At 37.7% G+C, this 23,504-nt stretch overlaps 1 protein-coding gene across 3 annotated transcripts in view; it reads left to right on the top strand.

Annotated features, from left to right (window-relative positions):
• NUMB (NUMB endocytic adaptor protein) overlaps positions 1-23,504 on the top strand; it is a 96,602-nt gene that overhangs the window by 51,982 nt on the left and 21,116 nt on the right. For all 3 annotated transcript variants that reach the window (XM_084287746.1, XM_084287748.1, XM_084287747.1), the window contains exons 3-4: positions 8,964-9,107; positions 21,085-21,159. In XM_084287746.1, coding sequence (XP_084143872.1) covers positions 8,982-9,107; positions 21,085-21,159 — 201 coding nt within the window. In that variant the 5' untranslated portion in view covers positions 8,964-8,981. The remainder of the gene's footprint in view (positions 1-8,963; positions 9,108-21,084; positions 21,160-23,504) is intronic.

The raw sequence follows: 23,504 nt of genomic DNA, 5'->3' as shown, positions 1-23,504 counted from the left end.
CCAAATAATCTGGATTAGAGTGCATGTTGGTTCCTGAAATGTGTGCCCTGGATCTGTGGCTTGTTTTTCTGCTTTTGCTGCTGTCACTTAAGATCCAGAACCAAAATGAGCATGTGCCTCCTCAATATGTTTCAGACGTAACAGTAAACAGGTAACGATCAGGTCAGTAGCACGGAAGTATGATTTATTTATTTACTTTTATTTGTTCTTTTCTACTTTTAAGTAGGAGATGTTTGCCATTCTGGATACAGTTCTTTGTCTATTCAAAAATTGATTACTTGGTTATGAAACACTCACAGGTATTAGTGAAGTAACTCCAGCGTAAAACCTTAGATTTGTATGACTGATTTACCAAACAAGTAGGCTTATTTTACTTGTGAAAGAGATTTTCTTTCAGTTCTGAAAATGCATTTATTTTTGTGAGTGTTGACATTTAACTTCAAGCTTTGGTTCCTGGATTTGGGTGATTAAAGGAAATCTTTTCCCACTCTTTCAGCCCTTTCTGTACCTTTTTTTTTTTTTTTTTAATAGGATCTTTTCTAAATTCAACATGTATTTGGACAGATGAGTTTTAAACCTGAAAGGCTAATTTTTGAAAACTTTAGTTATCCAAGAATTAGCTGCCCTAGAAATAAATGATTCACTTGGAAGCGGAATGGCTCGGTTAGTTAGCATTCGTCACATGCATCCAGATGAACTGCAAAGCAGAATTGCTTGAACTGCTTTCTGTGAGGCACAGCTAGTGTTTCTTTAGAAAACTTCTGCTTATTTTCAGTTGGTTTAGGTGATATAACTCAACTGGCTTTGTATCACATAGAGTGTTTAGGAGACCTGCTTTTATGCTATTGGTTGATGATCATTGCAGGTTATTTTTAGAGTGAGCCCATATAACAAAGGGATTTACTGCCTTGCATCTCTGCACTTAAGCATAGCAGCAAATTGTATGGGACTGTAGTCAGAGCTTGTAATGGCTGTGGAGTCTGATGAATTGGGACATTTGCTTTAGAATAGTTGCTGATGGAGAAAATGAGGATTTTTTTTCTTGTATTTATTGAATTTTTGCACTGCGAGGGACGAGTGGTTTGTTAAGATTGGTAGAAAGAGCATTACAAGGAATAACCTCAGCCTTACAATGATCAAATGCATTTTTCTGACAGTTTAACTTTTAAGAGTCTGGAATGGGGTTGCTGTGCTGCTACGTCTGTTGCATACAGTTGTGGAATACTGAACACTGTTTAATTGCTGCAGCCTGTGAGTATTTGTTTGAACAGGCTGGCATAACTTAAAAAATTCTGAGCTTTAGGACAGGGCTTATGGAAGCTGAATGTTTCAGCCACCAACTGTTAATAGTGGGTTGGAGTACAATTCATGATTTCATTTCCTGGTATTTCATAATCTATGTGCAATTTTTTGTTTAACTCTGGTTGTTTCCCAGTAAGACCTTGTTGTGTTAACATCTTTTCAATGTTTTCCACCCCTGTCTGTGATGCAGATAAAAATTAGTGAGTGCTGGGAAACAGCTGTGGAGTGCTCACATGATCAGTTACCTTAGCTCAGGTATGAGACCACATGAAGTCTGGTAGATAGAACATTTTCAGTATTTCTACAGGTGTGTCTGATCTGACTGGATTAACCTTTAAATGTGCCACCTTCTACACCCCCCGGGCCAGTGTCAACTTTGAGAGGATAGTGAGTACCTCGCATCGTGTGGTGTCAGAGCATCTCAATTTCTAAGAACATCCTCAGAGCAATTAGTATTATTGTTATAGCTCTGAGCTCTTTGTGTAAACATGTGAAGGCAACAAATTTCTGCTGTACTTTCAAGCTATGGTCTAAACATTACTTTCACTACCGGAAGGTGGGTCACTAGAAACCATCACAAGTTTCCCAAACCATGAAATGTGCAATCTTCTACCGCTGATATGCTGGTTTTAGTGGTCTTTCTATTATGTATCCAATGCTTTATTTTTCTGCATCAAGGAAAATACCCTTAACTTAAGCTCTAATTAACAACAATAATAATGATGAAATGTATTTACTGGCTCAACAAACAAACTCATGCTTCACCCTTGTGTATTTTGATGTCTTAGAATGCTTACTGGTAGTATTGTATTATTACATCTTAATTGGGTAATGAAAGGGTAAATGGGTTGGAAAGCCATGTGGTGCATAATGTGGTTAGTCATACTGTATTGCGTAAGCCGAACTGTTAACATTTTGGTGAGAATGCTCATATGGTTACATGCCTTCATTTGCTTTAGTGTGACAGTGCTGGATTTAATTAGATTTTATGGGATCTAAACTTACAAAAAGGCTCAAAGTTCTGCATTCAAAACCTGACACGTGGGATGACCTTTTCTTCCTTGGTAGATAAAGGTACTCTGTGTTCTTGTGCTGGTGAATAATTGCAGTGAAGCTGTTGCAGGGCAATTGCAGCAAGTTTTGGCTAACCTTTACAGTAGACTTGAAGAGATAGGGCATTGCACGTTTTTGTGCTGTGTAAGTGGGAGAGGAGGGGAGAGCATTTGTTCAGCAGCAGTGCTTAATAAGGATTTTTCAGAGAAATAAAACTTCATTCTTGCAGCTTTGTAATAGACAATGACATACTATTTACCTTGTCTGCAATATGCTTGCTTAACTAGCTCACCTTTTAAGTGAAACTTTCTTACATTGTCATCATAAATGTAGAGATTTAAGTGGTGCATTAGAAACCAGAACAGATCTTTAATATTTTGAATTATTGCTTGTATTTGCACTCATACTACAGTTATGACTGCCAAAACTAAATCTTGTCAAGAAAATGAAATAATCATGTTCCTTCATTGATGTCATCATGTCCTGCTTATAAGCAAGATTTACAATAAGATTAAAGTATCAGCAATGAACTGATGCTTATAAGAAAAAGTAATATGCAATACTATTCTGAAATATGGATGTTAGAGTTATTTGTACTTCTGGGTACAGATGGGCCCTTACTGATTTTATAGTAAAATTTAAGTTTTAGTAATGCTAAAAGATGGCTGCTAGGCATGGGTCTTCGGACAGGTGTGGCCAGGTTGTACTTGCACAAGAAGTCAAAGCCACATAAACTTTCTGAGGATGCAGATCTTTACAGCCACGCTGAGGAGTGTGTGTTAAGTTTTCTCCTAGTAAGTAAGTTAACATTTTCTTTTATGAGACAGATAATTTACATGTTCTCTTAGATCTGAAATATTGGGTAACTTTGGAACATGCTTATTCACAAACCTATGATATATAGAAATGCCTGGTATTTCTTAGGCAAAAACCAGAGACGATTAATCTGTTGCTCTGGGTTTTGAGCTCTGTTTGTTGTGGTCCTTTGTATTAGCAGTATTAGATAAGTTTCGCTGGGAAAAAGCCCGTAGGAGCTGATAGTTGTGCAGCTGCTCCTGCCTCACCCGTGTGTGGCCAGCAGACAGGAGAGGTATGAACAAGACTTTTTTTTTTAATAGTCTGTAATGTGTTTATTGAATTTGTTTTATGTGGAGGCTATATGAATTATTTTAAAATGTTAGAACGATACCTATAGCACATTGTTCTAAAGCCCAGATTTCTCCATTGTTTGGAATGTATACTTCCAGGAATTCTGTAGATGTGTGAATTCAGTCTGCTCATCATACTTTATGCTTGTAGGGAGGACCTGAACTTCAAAGCAGGAAGAGTGCAGGGCGGGTGCTCTCTCCTATACCCTGGCTACTCCATTTGTTGCAGGCTGTCAGGAGTGCTTTGCCCTTGTTTGACCCATGACTTTTTTTTTTTTTTTTATCGGTAAAGTAAATAGGAAACTGTATTCAGCTGTCAGAGAACGCAGCAAGTAATACCAAGCCCTCTGAATGGTTTCAAAAAAATCTGGCTGAACTGAGGAATTGCTTAAAATTCGTTTTTATCCCTTTCTACCACAAACAACAACAAAAAGATACCATCTATCTAACTGAGTTCAGATTAAATAATCTTTGTTAAGGCTGAAGTTCGGAAAAATGTTAAAAGTCGTTTTGTACTGTTTTTATTGTCTTCAGTGTTGAAACTGTAAGTGGCTGCTCTAAGTGCAAAATTTGTAGTACAGCAAGTCTAAAATCTAACCGCTTCAATTTGTGAATGCAGTTCAGGTACCGCGGTGTCCTTTTGCCTGCAGATCCTGTAGTTTGAATTAGCTCTGTGAGAAACGTTTATGCAAAATGTAAATGAACTGCTTATCTGAAGGTATGGGTACACAAGCAAACTCCTGAAAGGCAAACTAAGCTCCAAATCTGCATCATCAGCAACTCCTGCGTGATCCAACTTCAGTGCAAGTGAAAGCTTACCCAGCCCTTACTGAAGGATAAATGGCTGGTTTGCATTTACAGAAGGGTAAAAGTGAATGCACTTGTAAAGCAGAGCATTTAATAAGACATGAATAAACATACTAGTTTATCGTGCGGTAATTTGTTCTGTAGCCATAACCTGATGATGCACAAGGCAATTAAGCCAATTGAATTGAATTGGTTTCTACTTTTTTATTGTAAACTCTGCATTTTTCTACACTTCAGCATGTACTTTTCTCTATGATTCTGTCATTGTGCTGTCCCTTAGTTGTCCTTGAACTGCTATGGATTAAAATGAGACTTATTTAGGTGGTCGAGAGAACAATGGTGCCAAAGCTCTCCTGAAATTGTTTTGCTACAGAAAAAGAGCTTTGGAGCTGTGTTTTCAGAATATCAAAATATATCAATTTGCATAAAAATAAATGACAACATAAATTTATAAACTCACTAGGTGAATAACTTTTGCCTAGATGCTTGTGTGGCGTTTTGGGGAACTAGTCTAATGTTGTAATCTCTTAGATTGCAAAAGTGGTGGTGGTTTGTTTGTTTGTTTCTTTTTGCAACAAGCATGACCATTCAGATGCTGAGCTGCCTGCAATAAGCTTTCTGGTAAACATAACCTTAAGGTGTTGAAGAACTTGAAGTGGATGTTTCCTCCTCTCACCAGAAGATCAGTGCTTTCAGCCTTTGTTACCTGGTTGACTCTCATGTGATGTTACTTTTTATTTTAATTAGTTTTTGAGTTTCTCATCTTGCTTTTTAACTAGGTTTGTCTTCAAATACTATACCTCCACTGTCTTTTTTCTTGGTCCAACCTGGATTTTGGGTCATAAAAGTGAAAAGGAAATAGCTTTTTGTTAGTGGCTTGGTTTATTTCTTCTTGTGCATTTTAAAAATATTTTTAATTATAGGACAAAAATTGGTTGCTAAATATAGACATTTCAGTGCCAGAACTTTTAATTTTCATAATCCTAAAACAGAGTACAATACTTTTTGGTGTCAGTAATGCTGTCAGTGTAGTGGAAAATACTCTGCTAGCTTGTCGCAGCCTCGGTTGACGTCTGTCATTGTATCTGCAGACATGCTACACTTAAGCAAAAATGTGAAATGCTCTGCAGGGATTTGAAGTAGAAAATGCTCACTCTGGATGTTTTCTACAATTCCTGGGTAAGGATTTTGAGCTTAGGTATATTTAGTAGGAATTTCAGCATTTAATTGTAGCATTTCATGTGCTTCTTTCCTGAATCCTCAAATATGCAGCCTGTGTGAATTGTTTTACTTAGCACTTTTGCGTCAGGTGGCAGTTCTAGTTATATTGGGATGACATGCACGTTACCAACAAAGTAGTTGTTTGTAAGGCAAACTATTTGACAACCAACTCAAAACAGTCTGATGTCTCAGAAAATACACGTGTGGCAGTTGGAGAAAGTTAATCTTGCCACTTGTCAGCACTTCTATTAAATAGGAAGGCTATTTTTAAACTGCTTGTTGCCAGTGTGACCACAAAATTAGAACAAGTAGGAAAATGGGTTTGGTTTTTAGTGAAAAGGAAATACTTTTGGGCAAAATGCCACTTGAGCTTATCATAGGAAGCATAGTTCAGGAACTCTTATTCTCATGCTTCTCTGAGGATTGAGATTCCTGGTAGGAGTAAATTGCTGGTAATGTACCAATCATGTGGGCAAATACATATTGCCTTGGACATCTCCCATGAAATATTAGTTATGTAAGTGTTACAGTAAGGTGAGGAAACTGTGATTTCAGAAGTGGCACAGTGGCTGCGTGTTGTTTTGAACTTTTGTTGCTTACTGGAGCTTTTGAGATTTGGAGTACCTTGAAAACTTCTCCACAAGTTGTTTTTACACATTTATAGGTTTGAAACAATGTTGTTTCCTTGGTCATATTGAGAATGCTGGCAGATGAGCCTTGCTGTGTCTGTTTGTAGCTGGTAAAGAGTCCGCTGCTGTTTTTGGCAGGGCGGCCGGAAGGGAGTACAGTACGTGTGCCCCTTTCTCAGTCACCTGAGTGCAAGGTCTGGCGGTTGCACTGTAAGCTACATAGCTGGCCAGGCCTGTGAACTTTGCACTGAAGCAGCTGGAGCAGAGGTTTTCCTTCTGGGGCTGTGGGACTACCAAGCTTCAGCAGGGACAGGAGTGGTTGTCTGTCCCGCCGAGCTGAGATACGCTGTGTAGATCTGCTGCAGAACGTGCCGCCTGCCTGAGGTAACTGCTAGGCCCGCTTGAATTTCTGCTTCCTGTAGACTGAGAGGCTCACGGACTCCTTTGTCTGCAATTTGTAAAGCGAAATATATAACTAATAATGCTCTAATGACCCTCTGGAGAATGGAAAATTGCAGCTTCTCTTAGCGGAACTTCCAGAATTCTCTTTGCACGTGCAGACATTTCAAAATGGCGGTAGCCAAAGGATCCGTGGTTGTAGAGGAACTGCTTCAGCTTGTTTAGTGATAAGAAATATGCATACTTTTAATTTTTGTGTGTGTGTGTATGTCCTATGAAGTAAATTTCATAAAAATACTGTTATTTAGATGTCATGGCTATTTGAAGCCCTTGATTCTCTTCTAAGGACAGTTGCCCAGCCTTTGCTGTACATCTAAAAACCTTCACTGAATTTCCAAGAGATTTTGATTGCTTGAGGTGCTATACCTTACTGCTTTCAAACACATATCAAGCAGCTCTGAGCACAGGTAGTTGCTGCAGTAGTTGGAGTTTGCTTTGGCTGTTTGCTGATGTAGAAATACTCAGTGAATTATCACGTGCTCAGAGAGTGCCTCACGATGCTGTGGGTCCAGGTAGCATTGCATTATTTTATCACTGAACTCCTGACCTAAGTTGCACACTTACTTGCACTTCAAGTATTAGCTTCAGCAAACTTCATTTTCCCAATTTCAGTGACATAACGCTGTTCTCTTTACTCGTGGTCCTACCTTTAAATCAACACTTATTTTACAATATTGTTTTTAATTAATAGATTACAGAGAGATGGGAGTTCTAGAGGTATAAGCCAGTGCTGTGCCCATGAGATTAATGGGAACTGACTTGCCTAATGACTTGCAGTGTGAGGAGTAAAGTAACAATTGCTGAAGGAAAGCTTGGTGGGCTGGTGACAAAGCTGAGACTTGTTATTTGGAATGGCTAAAGTGCCTCCTGAGATATGAAAACACCTGAATATTTTTAATTTGTCTGATCAGTAATCAGTGTTTTTATGTAATGGTTTTCATTTTTGATTTGTGTTCAGCTTTGAAGTCAATGCATTTTGAATTTAAGTTTCTTTAATAGGTACTAGAAATACGTATGTACTCATTTTTCTCACCCGTTAGTTGCCAACTAGTTTTAACAGGAAAGCAATGCAGTTCTTTTCAGGGTTTAAAATAGTGTTAAAACTGATTTTAAAAATGCTTTCATTCTAAGTGCACCTGTTGACATCCAGAAACATCTATATTCTGCAGCTTAGTTAATGTAATGGGAAAGAAGTGTTTATAATCCAGTTAGATTTTGCTGCCTTGCATTCTGCAGTATCTTTTTTATGCCAAAATGAGCTGTAACATTTGTCAGAAGGTTTATTCTTCAGAAAAGAAGAGTAATAAAGCCTCTTGGCAAGTTTTCTATATTCCCCGCATTGTATCACATGTAATTTACTACTGTAGCTGAATATTGAATCTTTTTATTAGTACTGTCACTGATAGTTTCTTTGCTAGTTTGAATCTCGTAAAAGTGAGCATGTCTAAACTGTAGTTTAGCTAGTATACAGAAATTAGTATATAAGTGTATAGCGTATAAAAAACATCTAAACCTAGGCTTTGGGAGTGTAATTAGAGAACCCTCTTCCCCCTTCGAAGAGGAATTTTTTTTTGAGATTTTCCCAGGATATAGAAGTCAATGCAGTGCCTTCCTCAAATGTATTTCTCATCTTAGTATAAGGTACTGCACTAGTAGGTTAGGCTGGAGCCGGACTGTGTCCCTCAAAACCTGGGCTCCCATCTCCTACTCACTGCTTGCCATTGCTACGCTTCGGGTTCATTGTTTCTTGAGCTTGCGGCTTCTTGTATGTATGCACGCACAATTACATGTAACACAACTGTAGATGTTCCCAACATCATCTACCAGCATCATCTACCTCAATGGGGCTTAAAAAAGCATGAGCATATCACCCCATAATTAAAGAACAATACAAGTACCTAATTTTAGGGGACGTCTTTTTGACTATGAATCTTTGCATTGCATGGATGCTGGAGAAACCTATGGTATTCATGTCCTGTTCCTCATTGCTGTAGGTGTTTAAATTCAGGGAGGCAGGATTTCATGCCCGTCACTCTTCAGAGCTTCTCCATCAGCAATTTTAGGTAATTTTATTCTCAGAGTAACAGTTATTTTTGGGTCTAATGCTTTATTCAGTTGTTGTAGAAAGATGTTAAACTAGTAAGTTGGACTTGTGTTTTCCACTTTGAACTGACTATATATCCCTCTTTCTCTTAATCTATATCCAAAATATTTTCCTTTCACGGGGACCTCCATTCATATTTACAGAAGCTCTGAATATTTTACAGGGACATCTGTGGTGATGCTAGTGAACCCAGTGTGTGTTTTGGTGCTTATTGGCAAAATATTTTTTTAATTCTTCTAGGACGTGAAGATCTGAGAAATGAACAAATTACGGCAAAGCTTTAGGAGAAAGAAAGATGTCTATGTCCCAGAAGCCAGTAGGCCTCATCAGTGGCAGACTGATGAAGAAGGTGTTCGTACTGGCAAGTGCAGCTTCCCTGTTAAGGTAAGAATTTCTGCCTTTCTTTTGGATATCCATGAGATACTCTTGCCATGAATTATTGTTTGTTGGTTTATTTTTTGGCAAGCATAAGCCAGAAGCATGCTCCATTACACATTGACCTATTTTACAGTTAGCCCTCATTACAAAGGATGTGTTTTGCTTTGTTTTTTAAAGCCAGATGAATCATCTAACAAATGCCTTGTCTGATATATCCTATATTATTATTTAGCTGAAATAAATCATATAGGTAGGCAGAGGAATAATGTAACTCGACGTCATTTTTCTGGAAGGGCAGAAATGATAAACCTCTTGGATTGCATGGAAATGTACTTGGTTATGTCTGTTAAAAGTGAAGCTATGGTTACAATTTTGCTTGTAAGGTAAGTGGTGGGTTATACTGGGAAAGGAATCCTTTCTCCCTTTTGATAGTTAAAATGTTGCGAAGAAACACATGGGCTTCCTTCCAGTACTTGAGGTATGAGCACTTGCTAAATTTTGGATGTCTTTTGTGTTACTTATTTTTAATTTATTATTTTTGTATACTACTGATTATTAATGCGTAAGAAATTGAAATGTCCTTTTTTTTGATTCCTAGAAATGATTCCAGATTATTTGAGTACTGTGAATAGGTATTTTCTTTTGTTGTCTCCATTTCCTCCTCCACCTTTTTCAGAAATAACATAAAATAAATATTAAAATTATAATAATGTATAATATTAGTAGATAAGTAATTTAAGATGTCTTGCCATATATGCTCACCTTGTAATGAAAAGCTCACTTCTTCAAGGTACACTAATATTAATTCTACAGTAGACTGTAAACAGATGACATTTATGGAAAGCTAACCATATAAATATCTGTGCACAAGGAAAATGTCTATGGTTCTGACACCTAAGAATCCTTTATTAGTTTTTATCTGTTATACTTAAAGTAAGTCTGTTATTAAACAGGTGATGTTGCTAGGTGAAACTCTTGAAATTGTCTATTGCATATTTTTGTAAACCTGTGGGTATGCGCAGATGCACCATCATCTTAGAATAACTTTCACACTATGTTCATGCCCTGTTCTATCCTACCGTACTCGCTTGTGTGTGCTTTTATGCATGCTCTAGGATATACAGTGTGGAAGCTAGCTTTTTAGTTTGTTATGGTTGGCTGCTTATTTGTCTTTGTCTTATGTTAGTTTTCTGCTAGAATGAAGGAATTGTAATTTAATACTAAAAAGAGATGGTGTTGTGCCAGAACTCTGAAACTGAGTAACTGCTTTGTGGAAGCTTGAACTTAGATTGGACTTTTTAAAATGTTAGCAGTGTCTGGGAGGTAACAGAATTGTGAGCTTGAGGATCATCATTTTAATTATTTACCCATTAGAAAAAGCTAAAATATCAAACCCAATTTTTAGATGTTTAGTTTAACTCAAAACTCTCTGACCTGCAAGGAACACAAAGGATGTGAACTACTTTGCTGTTTAAAGACTGAGGTGTTTTTTTTAAACTCCCGGTCAGGACTTGTACTTATAGTGACAAATGCTTCCTGTATTTAAATGAAGCATTCATCTATTCTAGGCACATGTACCCAAACTTAAAAAAGGTTTGGGGCCATTCTTCGGTGAAAAGGCATAGAAATGCATCCTGTCCTCACACTGGGACTTGTTAGCCTTATTTGCCTGCTTTGTATTAGAATTCACTGCGTTCATTTGGTCATTGGAAAAATTACTCCAAAGTAAACTCATCTCTTCTTATGAGAATGCTCCACTGAGAATATCAGGAAGTCCGGATGTTCAACTGCTAATACTTAGCAATCTCACAATTAGATGAAAACTTAAAATCAGAGCAATTGGGCATTGAGGTGCTTTAGTTTATTCGATTTTAATTTATCTTCCAAAATATTGTGCTTTGAGATGGTCATTAGGGAAAAGTGTTATTAGGCTTGAGATGCCAGGCGGGTGTTAACTGTTGTTTCATAGATATAGACAGGAAGTATGGCATTGTGAGCGAACAAGATAAACCAGATGTAGAGTCATCGTTCTAGTGGGTGGTACTGTATTTTGCTCACAAAAAGAATAGCACTTTGTGCTCTTGAAGGAGAGTATCCTGTCATACAGTTCTTGGGCATTATTCAAAAATACATGCGTTCCAGGAAAAGTATGCTGCTACCTGTGACCTTAAATATCTGATGGGGTGTCTTTTCTTCCTGATATTCTCAGTGGAGCAGAATAAGCAGATCTTGCTAAGAATAGTTAACTCATAGGAATGCTCTCAAGTCTGAAACAGTGAAAATATCTTTTTTTGTAAATCCCTATTTGGTATTCCAGTGTGGTCCTGTGGTTGCCTGTAGTGTGGCTTCTCAACCACAGTTTAATGTGTGTCTGCGGGGGTTAATCTGACCTTATTCTTTATGGTCTGCCTTGCCTGCACTCTCTCTAAAATCATCAGCCTTATTTATTAAAAACTGAGTGGAAGTCTACCTTTGGAAGCGATGAACAAGATTTTAGCTGTATAGCTGGTGAAGACCCAAGAATTGTTAACACATATTCTATAGCTGTCTTTAAGATATTCTGTATGAAAGAAAAATACAGGAAAATAATATAATAGGAGCCATGGTGAGGGCTTTGTTTCTTCTGATGCTTGCTAATTTATTTAGGTAAGAATTCTTTTTTTTTTTTTTTTTGAGAGAGAGTGAGAAGACTAGTGCAAACAGTAGGGAATGTTTGCTCTCGGTTTCTCTTGTAAAAGAGATCATGAAAGTTTGATGGGAGAAAGATATGTCACTGTCAAAAGTAGCGTTAAGTTGGTGTGTTTAACTTCTTGCCTTCAGGCGTTTCTTTTTTTTTGCCCAGAGTTGGGGTGTTTGTAGAGTGCTAGCACAGATTTATCCTTTTTTAGATTTTACAGAACATGTGGAACCACTTTGAAAATCATGTTGCAAATAGGATTTCATCCTGCCTCCAGGCTCTGTTCTGTTAGTGTTGGACAGGGACTCAGTAGCTGTTCATTCATTGTGCCTTGAGGATGCTGTATTGAAAACAAATTTAACATTATTTAAAGGTTCTCTGCATTGGCACTGTTCTTGAAGCTATTCCTGTGCTACATCCTCAGCTGATCCTGTTTGTTAATTACAGTCTCTAATTGTGGTGTTGAATTCTGAGCAAACCTGATGCATCTAAGGAACATCTGTGTTTTGGTAGAGGTAACGCTTTGTGGAAAATACTAGCAAAATCCCTGTGGCATTGTTGCCTTAAAATTCAGGGAGGTGGGTTTGCTGTATGGTTTGTTCAGTGCTGTGCTCATAAATTCGGAGCTCATAATCCTGGGTTTGTACGGTTAATTTTAGGCAATAACTCCTCAGTTTTTGGTTTAGCAATCTGTGCTTTTCTACTGTTTTCAGGATGTCTGTGTCGTATGTAACAAGCTGCTGGTTGTATTTTCTCAGTCATCCCAGTGTGCGTAGGATTTTACACATAGCCCTTCGCTGTATTTGAAATCTAACCACACCTGAGGAGATAATCTGACACATTCACAACAGGGCCTTTGAATGGGCAGCGACTTGCCTGCTCTGCTCTTTTATGTGAACTCTTTTGAATTGGCTAAAGTTGCATTGAAAGAAGAGCCTTGATACTGGAACATACAACTGAATGTTTTTTTGCACTCCACCACATCAGCAGAGAGACAGGTGCATGTCTGTCAGCAGAGGTATGTAAAGGGTATTAGACTTGTGTTTAGGCAAGTGTGACTTGCAGGCTTTTACTATCCCATTAGGCACAGAATTGTAAGGTTCTATTAACCTTTGTGGTGTGGAGGCATGGTAGGTTTTATCCTTTATAGATGCACGCAGAGCTGCCTCTTTATTAAGTGTGGAACTGTTAATACTGCTTGAAAAGTCTCTGCAGAAAATACGACAGGCATTCAGGTCTCAGACATGACGATTCTCTTTCACTGTTCTAGAAAATTAAAAAGTAACTACTGTGCTTCAGTAGTGAATCTTCCCTCTGAGGGGGAAAAACTGTGCCGTACCTATGTAATATATAAGAGGTTTAGATAATGACATTGCATTTACAACTGTTCAGAAGTCAATTATTCTAACGGACGTTAAAGCTGCTCTTATCAGTGCTATAATTTATTTGTACACAGTCTCTATAAATTATAATTGTCCAAAATGAAGTTCATTGACATACATGTTTTCCAACTTGCTTTCTTGCTCCAGACACTACCTCACTGAGACCATGCAGCTGTTCTATGTTTTAATGACTAAAATATTTGACACTAGGGCTTCTTTTGTCTGAAATGCCTTTCCTAATGTCCCTCTGGGTAAGTAGTTTTTGTTCATACAAGTGCACTGTAGAGTAACTGGCCTGTGAAATTTATATCAGGAAAATTAGGTCATTTCCCCCTACTTATGAGAATTAAACAAATTGAACATTTGCAAGTTCTTCTAACCAACTTATGTATCAAAGGGAATGTTTACAGCTGATTCCTACCTGTGGTTCTAGAGGACTCAACAGCCAGATGCAGCTTGGATTAATTGGATTAGTTTTATTCTGTCACTTACTTCCAAGTTTCTGGGGGTCAATCTCTTTTGACCTTAATGTGTCTAAGGCTACTGTTGCCTGTAGCCTGCAAGGTTGCTTTTGTATGTATTTTATTCCATCTATTTCAACAGGAAGACTAAATATATCAATGAATAAAGTCAGTGGGGAAGAGTAACATACCACACTTGGGTTTTGAATCTGAAGTCCGTAGTTTAGTACTGAATGCATGGTGTCACGTGAATTAGCCTCTCCACTGAATCTTGATCTCCGTGTTAGTGTTGCCAGATAGAAGTCAAATGGATACAGTAGTACGTTCACTTACAAGAGAATTAACTTTTCAGATCAAATACTCTACAACTGTTTTGTCTAGTTCTTGCTTTGATGGGAGATGTTTGGAAGACACTAACACTTTAATTATAAACATTATGCTCAGTTATATATTAATATAATAATAATAATAAAGAATATTTTTAAAAAGCGCAGAGAGGATAGAAGAGGGAATGACTTGTTCTAGGCCTCATAGAATATCGTCACTGGATCAGTGTGGCTGTGAGTGCTGGTTTCCATCTCTGGGATCCCTGTGATGGAGCAGTGTCTTACGTAATTAGTGGGTATGCAGCCCGCCGAAACCTCCCTCAGTAGGAAATAGGCCTTGGCTGTCCCTTTGCCGTGTGCTCTCACACCACTCATAGCTGCCCAGTTGTCTTCTTTAGTTTTGGAATTTACATAGTGAGCCTTATTGCTTAATGTCTAAGATACAAATCTCACATTAAAAATATTTTGTTATATTTTAAATTAATTTATAAACACAGCTTGCATGCCATTCCCTTCCTCCAGATCAGAAAGGCTGGTAGTCAGCACAGGTGACTGGCTGTTATTTCACCTGTTAATACATACACTTTTAGTTGTTTGAAATAGTAATAGCTGTGAAGGAATTCACTTGCTTCTGATGCTGCAGTGCCTTTAAGTAAGGCCTGTGGTATTTTTGACTGTGGAGGCTTGAGATGCTTGAACAGTCTTTGGGAACTATGTTAAGCATTTTTAAGAAGTTAAAGTGACAAATCTGCTGATTTCTGAAATGTCGCAAAGCCTTACACGTTAAACACTACAAATCCCAACCTCTTAAGGCATGAATTGATGTTAGCAGTGAACAATAAGCATACATATGGCATGCTAACCCAGCAGCATGTAATTTTTTTAATTCCTGCAGCGTTTCAGATCCCAGGAAGACAGCTAATTATAACAGAAGGTGATTGTAACAGAAGGTGTAAGACTTATCTTAAATAAATTCCTATGCACTTTTGTCATGACTAAAGGAATGCAATTCAATCCCTAATCTTTAAACTTTTTAAGATTTGTATATAGCCTTTAGTTTGAATAGCCTTGCAAACAAGTTTGAAATGAAACTTCTTACTCATTTTAAAAACCCTCTTGTCTTTGGCCAAGGTCAAATTCTTACATTGTTTAATAAACTTCAAATTGTTTTAAAGATATGAGTATTTATGTCTAGAGCCATAAAAATGGTTTAGATGTCCTTGTAGAAATACAGCTTTTAAATATAATTTAAGTATTGGAAATTAAAAGAATAAAAAAAGCTATTATTGGGTTATCCTTTTTAATTTTGAGTTTTTGTTTTTTATTTTGCTGAACTAGAGGATTTCCAATGTCATAAGTGGAAATTGATTTATTTGCAGGACTTGAAGAAAAGGTACGATGTGCACCTGTGCATTGTGTTATCATCACTTGTTTTTTAACAGACTTCTAAGTTTATTTACAAATACTGAGTTCCCAGAAGTGTAGGAATTGCACATCAGAGTGAACGATTGAAAAATGAAACGTGCACAAAGCTGTAAAGGGGCTAGGAAAATAGTGGGTCTTTTAAGCCTCATCAAGGGAAATTTTGGATAGCCATTCACAACGATAACTCAGTAAAACAACCCCCCTTTCTAACAGTATGTCATGTAAGCTACAGGGTGGATGGCAAAGCCTATTGATCTCCAGCTACAGAAATGTTGTAGTGCTACCGGGCTGACTTCTCTGATGTAGATGTGGAAGTAGATCCTGCCTTGAGGCAAGTGGTGTCCTACATAACCTCCTGGGTTCCTTCTCAGCCACATTTCAGGGATTTGTGAGACGATGAAGAATACAGCATTTGTGTATCCTACATTGAATTTTGCTACTTCATCTTCAATAGTCCTAATGGGAAATGTTTTTTATTCCCTCACAGTGTTCTTTCTGTTCACACTGCTAAGTATAATGTGAGAATCAGTAAGAGAAATGTACAGCGTGATTCTTAGATGGGTGTGGTGTGAAAGGACACTGAGAACTACTGGTACAGATATTGCTTCATTTTTAGAGTTAAATTCTTTTGGCCCATGCTATTCAGAGACATTTAGTGGTGATAGCAGTTACAGAGCATGTTTGCTGAGGAGTTAACAAATTAATGAGACGTTTTCTGTTCTGGTGACTTAGGGAAGTGGAAGAAATCAGACCCCAAGGGAATGTATAGCATCATAACTAACCTGTAGTTCTGAATAAGCAGAATTTAGCTTAGTTTGTTTGGTGATGCTTAATCATGCCTTTTTTCTTTTTTTGTCATTATCTGTGCTTCTACAGCTCTAAGCAAACATCTGTTTCAAACCAATAAATTAAAAAGCATCAGCATGAATATGAGAGAGGAGAGAAGTAACGTATTGAATATTTGGATGTAAATCTTACAGAGGCCAGTGGAGAATTAACTCAGCTTTGAGATGCATCCAGGCTTCTTGGATTTAATCTGGTATCTAGTTGCAAGACAGGATTTCACCCTGAAACTGCGAGTTAAGTACACCTTAACTGCGAGTTAAGAACACCTGTTCTAGAAGCGTATCTACGCATACAGATTCCAAGTATTCAGTCTTCAAATGGAGTATTATTTATAGCAGTAGAGAGAACAGTATTTACACAGAGGAAGAAAGAGGAATGCTACTGCCTCCAGGAAAAATACCGAGGAAATGGTAGTGTGCTGCTCTCAGCAGCAGTTAGTTCTCTAACATGGTACATCTTGGCCAAGACTTATGGTAAGCTCTTTTCTTGTGTCCATGTAGTTTAAAATATAATCTGAAGAGCCTAATCTGTTATTGTAAATAAAACAGTGCAAGTGAACATCTGGCAGTGTAGAGAAAACTACAGTAATTTGTGTATCTGCCTCTGTTTGGAAGAGAGACTTTAACTGTGTGTTACTGTGTTTCTGTAACTGCAAATGGATCCAGCCAGTTGGCCAGGTGGAAGAAATTCTGGTGAAGGACCTTTCTTTTTGCCAGCAGCTATTGAACTTTGCATTTTGGAAAACTGGGATAACCAAGTATTTGTGAAAGAAAAGAAAACAAAGAAGTACAAGGTATTATTTTTTGTAATAGGACACAAACAGTAGAGCAGTTTCATTTCATTTTCTGAGCAGCAACATTTGTGGCCTGATACATCAGCCCTTGATGTTTAATTAGGAATGCTTTCCATTGCATATGTTTGGGGGAAGTCAGTAGGACAGATTCACCAAAAATACTTGCTGTGATAACTCAGGTTGTTCACTTTTAGCAGAAATTGGGAAAAGCTTAAAATGTTGAAAAAGAATTCAGTTTTTCAAGCACTTTTCAAGTTCCAAGGGCATTTTGCTGTGTGCCAATTTGACTTGTTCCTGTGTTGATTGCTTTGTAGTGTTTGACAGAAGAGTGATACCAAATACCTCTGAAAGAGGTGTTTCATCTGTGAAAGAGAACAGAAAGTTCGTTGCCTAGAGGTGGAGAGGGAAGAGTTTTTTTTTTTACTTACTATACTATCATATCATCCTTTGGTGTGTTTTTTTTTTTGTTTTGTTTTGTTTTGTTTTTTCCTGAAAATGTTAATATAAGCAAAACTTTTCTTTAAAAATGTTTATGTTAAGGGGTTTCCCAACAACTTGAAGGTATTTTGTTTAGAGCTTTTATTTTGTGTTACCCTTTATGTGGATTCTGCCCACAAGGATTTTAACCTTCTGTAAAAGCATTGTTCGTTTCTGATAAAATGATTAAATCTCTCACAGAACATCTCATGGCTGAGAATCGCAGGTATGGCTATCATTCAATGGTTGCTATGGAAATTAAGTAGGAATGCATTCAATATTAATACTACATTCCTATTATTTGCACTTCCATGATGGAAATGTACTTGCTTTCTCCAGGAATGTTGGCAGTGTGATTCTTGTGATATGGAGAGCTCTGTGCAAATATGTCCAGGGTTCCCCTTCCTTACTGTTCTGCAATGTCATCAGCTGCCATGGTATGGCTTATGCAGGTCACATCTGTTCTGTGTAACCAGTAGTTCTGTGCCCCAGTCACTGAGTGTGTTCATGGTAATATGCCATGCTGGAATTTGGAAGAGGTTTTGCTTATACTTGGCACTCTCTGTCCAGGCATTTCACAGTGTGTTTTTCTTCTCTTACTTTGAAAGGGAAGTTTTCTTTCAGAGATGTTGAAAAACCGTGTATAGCAATGTGGGGTGTATGTATTGCCTTTTTAAAGTGATTTCCACGTGTTCTCTTTGCTGTGACAGAACTGCAGAATTTGGTTTGTTTTTCTGTTGCGTGGAAGTTAAACACCAGAATTCAGGACTTAAGGCTGTAAGGAACAGACCATGTCTTAATCTAACTAGCAGCTGTATTTTTCTTACTGTATTAAATTCTAAATTGTCGTTTGTAAACGAACTAGCAACTTCAGCTAATGTTTCGAATTTAAGGGTAGGTAACGATATAACTACAGTTTAACACTTCTGATTAAAAATGTAAGGCTACTGGCAGGGTTTCAGTCTACGGCAGAGCTGTTTGCCAAGTTTCTTGAAATACTTGAGCCTTTGATTAGTACCAGCTAAAAGCCAGATAAGTAGAAGTTATTGCAGTGCTGCTTCAATACAGGATCTGTGTATATCTATGCATAGCCTGATGGGGAAAAAGGGTTTTGGAAATAAACCTGAAGATATGGAAAGGATCAGCTGCTTAAAGGAGACTTGACTTGATGTTGCAAAAAAAAGAGAGGACTGTAGCATTCTGATTACACAGTTGGAAGTTATTTTTATAAGAAAGATACTTAAAAATATATTGGGATCTATTGGGAACTCAAAAAACCCACAACCACAAAAGAAAATAAAAAGAACAATATTCAGGGAAGACCTTTGAAACCACCTATATAATGTACAAGGCCATTGATATTGATAGCTATGAGCTTCTGGCTTCTGCAAAAATGGTGCATTGGGAAGAATAAGGTTTTTTTATGAAGGGCTTTAAGTGTAAAGTGTAATTGCCAACAAAGCACCTTTTGTCCTCATCATAAAGAAGTATTGTGTGGCAGCGTAATTTCTTTTATAAATCAGAATTGATTGATGCTCGATGAGGTCTGGGGATTGTACCCTTTTGCTGTGGGTAGATGCACTTGATATGTGCAATAATGTCCCCATTCACTGGAGTGGAAGCAGCATTGAAAACTGCAGCAGAATTTGCTGTCTCTAGCAGCAGAGGCATGACTGATTGCCGAAAGTTGGAGCATGTGACTTGAATAGAGGTTTGGCAACACAGGGGAAAGCAGTTGTCTGTTTTGGAGTGTGGCAAGAGGCAATATTTACCCTGCTCTGTTTCTCCCTTTTGCAAGCAAAAGGCAGGTTGCCAAGTACAGGGACTGAATGGTTTGGATCTTCAGTTGGAAACGTTTTGCCTACACTTGGGTAAATGAGATGTGCAGATAGCTCAGCAAATCTGGAAGGTGTCCTCTAACTTAATAGTAATGCGAGCTAGATGGCTCATTACATGCATATATCTTTTTTTTTCCCTCCATCTTCTTTAAACCTCAGCCTTGTTCTTGCCTGTCTCTCTCCTCTTAAGGAGAAGTTGACAAACTTTCTTAGGTTACTGACACCAAACTTTTCCCATCATGGAGATGCACAAGCAGAGGATTCCTGCATCTCTGGCACTTCAGCACAGATATGGCAGAACTGCAGATCCATCTGCAGTAGGTGTGGGTGCAAACGTGTGCTTCCAGACACAGAGTAAATACGTCTTTAGTTGTTTCTATTTGTGTATTTTTAGGATTAAAATATTCTTGTTAGGGAGTGTCATGGAGAAATGAACATCTTATGCAAGTGTTCAGAAAGCTCAGCTAAGAGAGTACAATCACTGTTTTGGCAGCTTCAGCGTTCAATTATACTGCTTCAGTCCCTATAGAAGTCGTTTTGAAAAAGCTGTGTCGGATCATTTTTATTTACCTTGTAGGTTTTGTGAAATTTATTCTTCGAGCTGTTCTCCAGCTGTGAGGGCTGGTTTAAGTGAAATTCTTGCAGAATTGTTCCATCTAGATTTAGATCTCCTCTGTTTTATACATGCCACATACTGAGACTTAATGTTAAAGCCCTCTGTCACTTAAGGTCTTTTCACTTTCAGCAGTTTTATGTTAAGAAGGGTGATGTGTTGACAGTTCTTTTGGAGCATCTTGCGTTGCATGAAAAAAAAAATGTAAAAAACAACAAAATAACAAACAAAAACAACAAACAACTGTGTGCTATTCAATCTTGAAAACAATCTCTTTCCAAGTTTGTCTTTAAGTTGAATATAATATTTAATATGAATATTTGAGTTGAATCTAGGTTGATATGAATATTTAAGTTGAATCTAGGTTAAATATGAATATTTAAGTTGAATCTAGGTTGAAATCTCTTATGTTATTCTGGTAGAACACTTCAATATGGTGGTAAGAAATGAAGTCTTTTTCTGTCTGTCTAATTAAGCATGGTATCCTAATTAAGGAAGCAAGTACCGGGAGATTTCAGATACCTCATGGCAGAATATTCTGTTGTGGAGTGGAACTTCTCTGTGCATTTTTAAATCTAGGTTTACTGCTGAATTGTGTCACCAGTCCTGGTTCTGGTATTTTAAAACCCTTTCTTCACTCTCTAGCTACTCTACAATACAAATGCCAAATTGCATAAAATTCTTACAATGCTATGTAAATTGGGGCAAATTTATTTGCCTTCTACCTTTCATTATAAAACTTCAGAATGCTTTTAATAGTTCCTATGGTTTTCTTCTGGAGTTAAGTACTTTCAATAAGGATACAATTGTTTGAGAGAACATTTCCTTCCCTTATCGAAAAGAACTGCAATTGGGAAGGGTAGGTGGAAACTGAAAAACATAAGGAACTTTTTTTCCCCAGAATGTAAAATGAAAGTACCCGAAGTTTCCTGAGCACTGCACTCCAGTGTATTTCTTGAAAATGCTTTTTCTATGGGCTAATGTTATTCTGGGTCATGTTATTAATTTGAAAACTTCAGAACTTTCAGTTTCTATTCAATTAATGAATTATTTATTTTTAGGTAATGGTTGATAGTATAGATATACAGAAGCTGGTAGTTTTTAAAACTATTAAGCTTTTTTCCTTCCTATTCTCTTTCCCACAGTACTTGGGACATGTTGAAGTGGATGAATCCAGAGGAATGCATATCTGCGAAGATGCCGTGAAGAGACTAAAATCTGTATGTACATTTGTTTCATGACAAAGCTGGCTTTGGGGCTGTGAGTGTTACTCAAAAAGGTCCGTTCGGCAGCAGTGCTCCAGCTAAAGCCTGAACTTTTGACCCACGTTAGGAGAACAGTTGGCTGGTTTGAGAGCACTGCTGTGGTGGTTAGGGGGACGTGCTAATCTGATGATGCGAGGGAGAGAGTTACAACTGTTCTTTCTACTTGCAGAAACTATTTGCAAAACAAATGTGTAAAAATCCTCTGTGACCTTTCAGACTAAGTTGGTACCCATATGGGGCTTCAGCCATTGTTTTTTAACAGGTCTTTCTCCCTCTCTCTTTCTCTCTCTCTTTTCTCCCCCTCTCCCTCTGTTGCCTGCCACTTTAATAGTGACTTAATTCACCTTTATTATACAAAATATTACTTGATTTAGGCTGCTTTTTTTTCTAATGCACTGCAACATCGTAGTTATGCATGAAATAATCTGGCTTGCATCTGCTCAAAGTGGCCTGGAGGCTGCCTAATTCTGATATGTCATGGACTGGGCTGCTCTTAGTTTGGCTTCTGTGAACGTTTGCTCGGGTAAATGGCACTCGTTCAGAGCTCTTTGTATTTCTATGGCTCATTTGAAGAGGTCTTGTCATCTCTTTCCTGTAGTATTAATATTGCAAAATCCCGTAGAAGTAGCAAACTCCAGAAAGTCAGAGATCAATCTATTGAGGGTCCGAGGCTAAAACAGCATTGAAGAGAAGAGGAGGAGAAATGACATTTGAATTTGAAGTCTGAATCAAGATAGAGAACTTCTGTGCTTTTCATCACTTCTCTTATGTGTCATAGCTAGCTATACACAGTCTTCAGTAATGCCTAAAGAAATTCTTGTATCTTCCTGTCACAGCAAAATTACTGGAAGTAAATCAAATACTTCTGCACCTTTGCTAACTTAAGATCTCTGCTACTGGATATATTTTTTTTCCCCTCACCAAATGTGAGAGTTCAACTGGCTTCCAACTGAACCTGTTCTTTCCTTCTGCCTAGCACATAACAGAGGATTATAGATTATCTTTTTTTCTTTCTGTTGTGCTGCAAAGTTTCTGAATTAGTTTACTGCTCTGATTAAAATCAAGTCTTTTCATTCTTTTCTCTCTCAGCTAATGTATAGCAACCTGTTAAAGCCGCATACCATCTGTTCCCATTCAGTCCAACAGTGATTAGTGATTGATTTTTATTAAAAAGGACCACACAAAATATAAATGAGTTTCTTTGTTCTATGGATTTAGTTTATGTAGCTAAAATGCTAGTACTGACCACATAATGAATCGCATCCGTTTTTGTCCTATTCTGGTTTTCATTGTATCAGGATACTTTCTGTTAGCACACCAAATAATGTTGCAGTATTTACTTTGTACAGCTTCTTTCATTGTCTTCTCTGGGGAGCTATGCTGTGAAGTATTTGCTTTCTAGGCTTTTTATAAACTTCAAGCCCACAAGTCAGTTAAGTGTAGCTAAGCTTATAAATACTGAGGCATAGTGAAAGCATAGCACCCAATTTATCCTGGAATCCAGATAATCCCAGGATTGTGATTCTTGATCATCTGAATTACTGATTCAGATGTGAGAAATCTAGCTTCCATAGTGCATCCTCTGGAAGTAAATAACATTGTTTCCTATTCTGTGCTATGTGATTATTCCAAATTCTGGATGGCATCAATTCGTTGCCCATTCTCATAAATTCAACGTTTTTTCCAGATAATTTTCATTTCTTCTGCTGTTTGAAGTTTTTGTTGCTTATCTACAAAATGGTCTCTTAAGATTGCTCCTTGCATTGTCTCATTTGTCAGTGCTGGAAGTTGAGAAGCAGGTGTGAAATTCTCAGTGGGCCCCAAGAGGAAGATTCAGATTACTGAAACTACTTTGTGCACTTCACGTGCTAGCCTCCATCAGGCCCAGGGTTCGTCTGGAGTTGCTTATTGCAATTCAAACCTTTTCCCCCCTTCCCAGCTCCCCACCCTGAGCATGTAGGTTTAAACTGGGAACTTTTCTTTAGGATTCTACCTTTATTGAAAGTTCTCTTCTGTACAATATATTCTCTTAATTAGGAAAAGCCATACCACTAGATGTTGTTTCGGCATACAAGGAATGCGATAAGAAAACAGTTTGTTCTTCTGGTAGTCTCTTCCTTTCACAGTGCTTGGTTGTTTTGTTGGGGCTTTCTCTTGGTCTTGGAAGGACTACAGGTTTGAGCTCAATCAGAAAGACTAGCTTAAGGAAAATTGGACTTCATTTTTAAATGTATGTGGCCTATGTTAATCTGTATTATTTTCTTCACAGGTAACATATAGGTTTTGTAAACCAGTCAGTA

This window comes from Netta rufina (assembly GCF_964035555.1).
Source record: "Netta rufina genome assembly, chromosome: 5".
Classification (NCBI taxonomy): Eukaryota; Metazoa; Chordata; class Aves; order Anseriformes; family Anatidae; genus Netta; species Netta rufina.
Note: the sequence above shows the minus strand (reverse complement) of the source record. Positions and strands in the feature narration are given on the sequence as shown.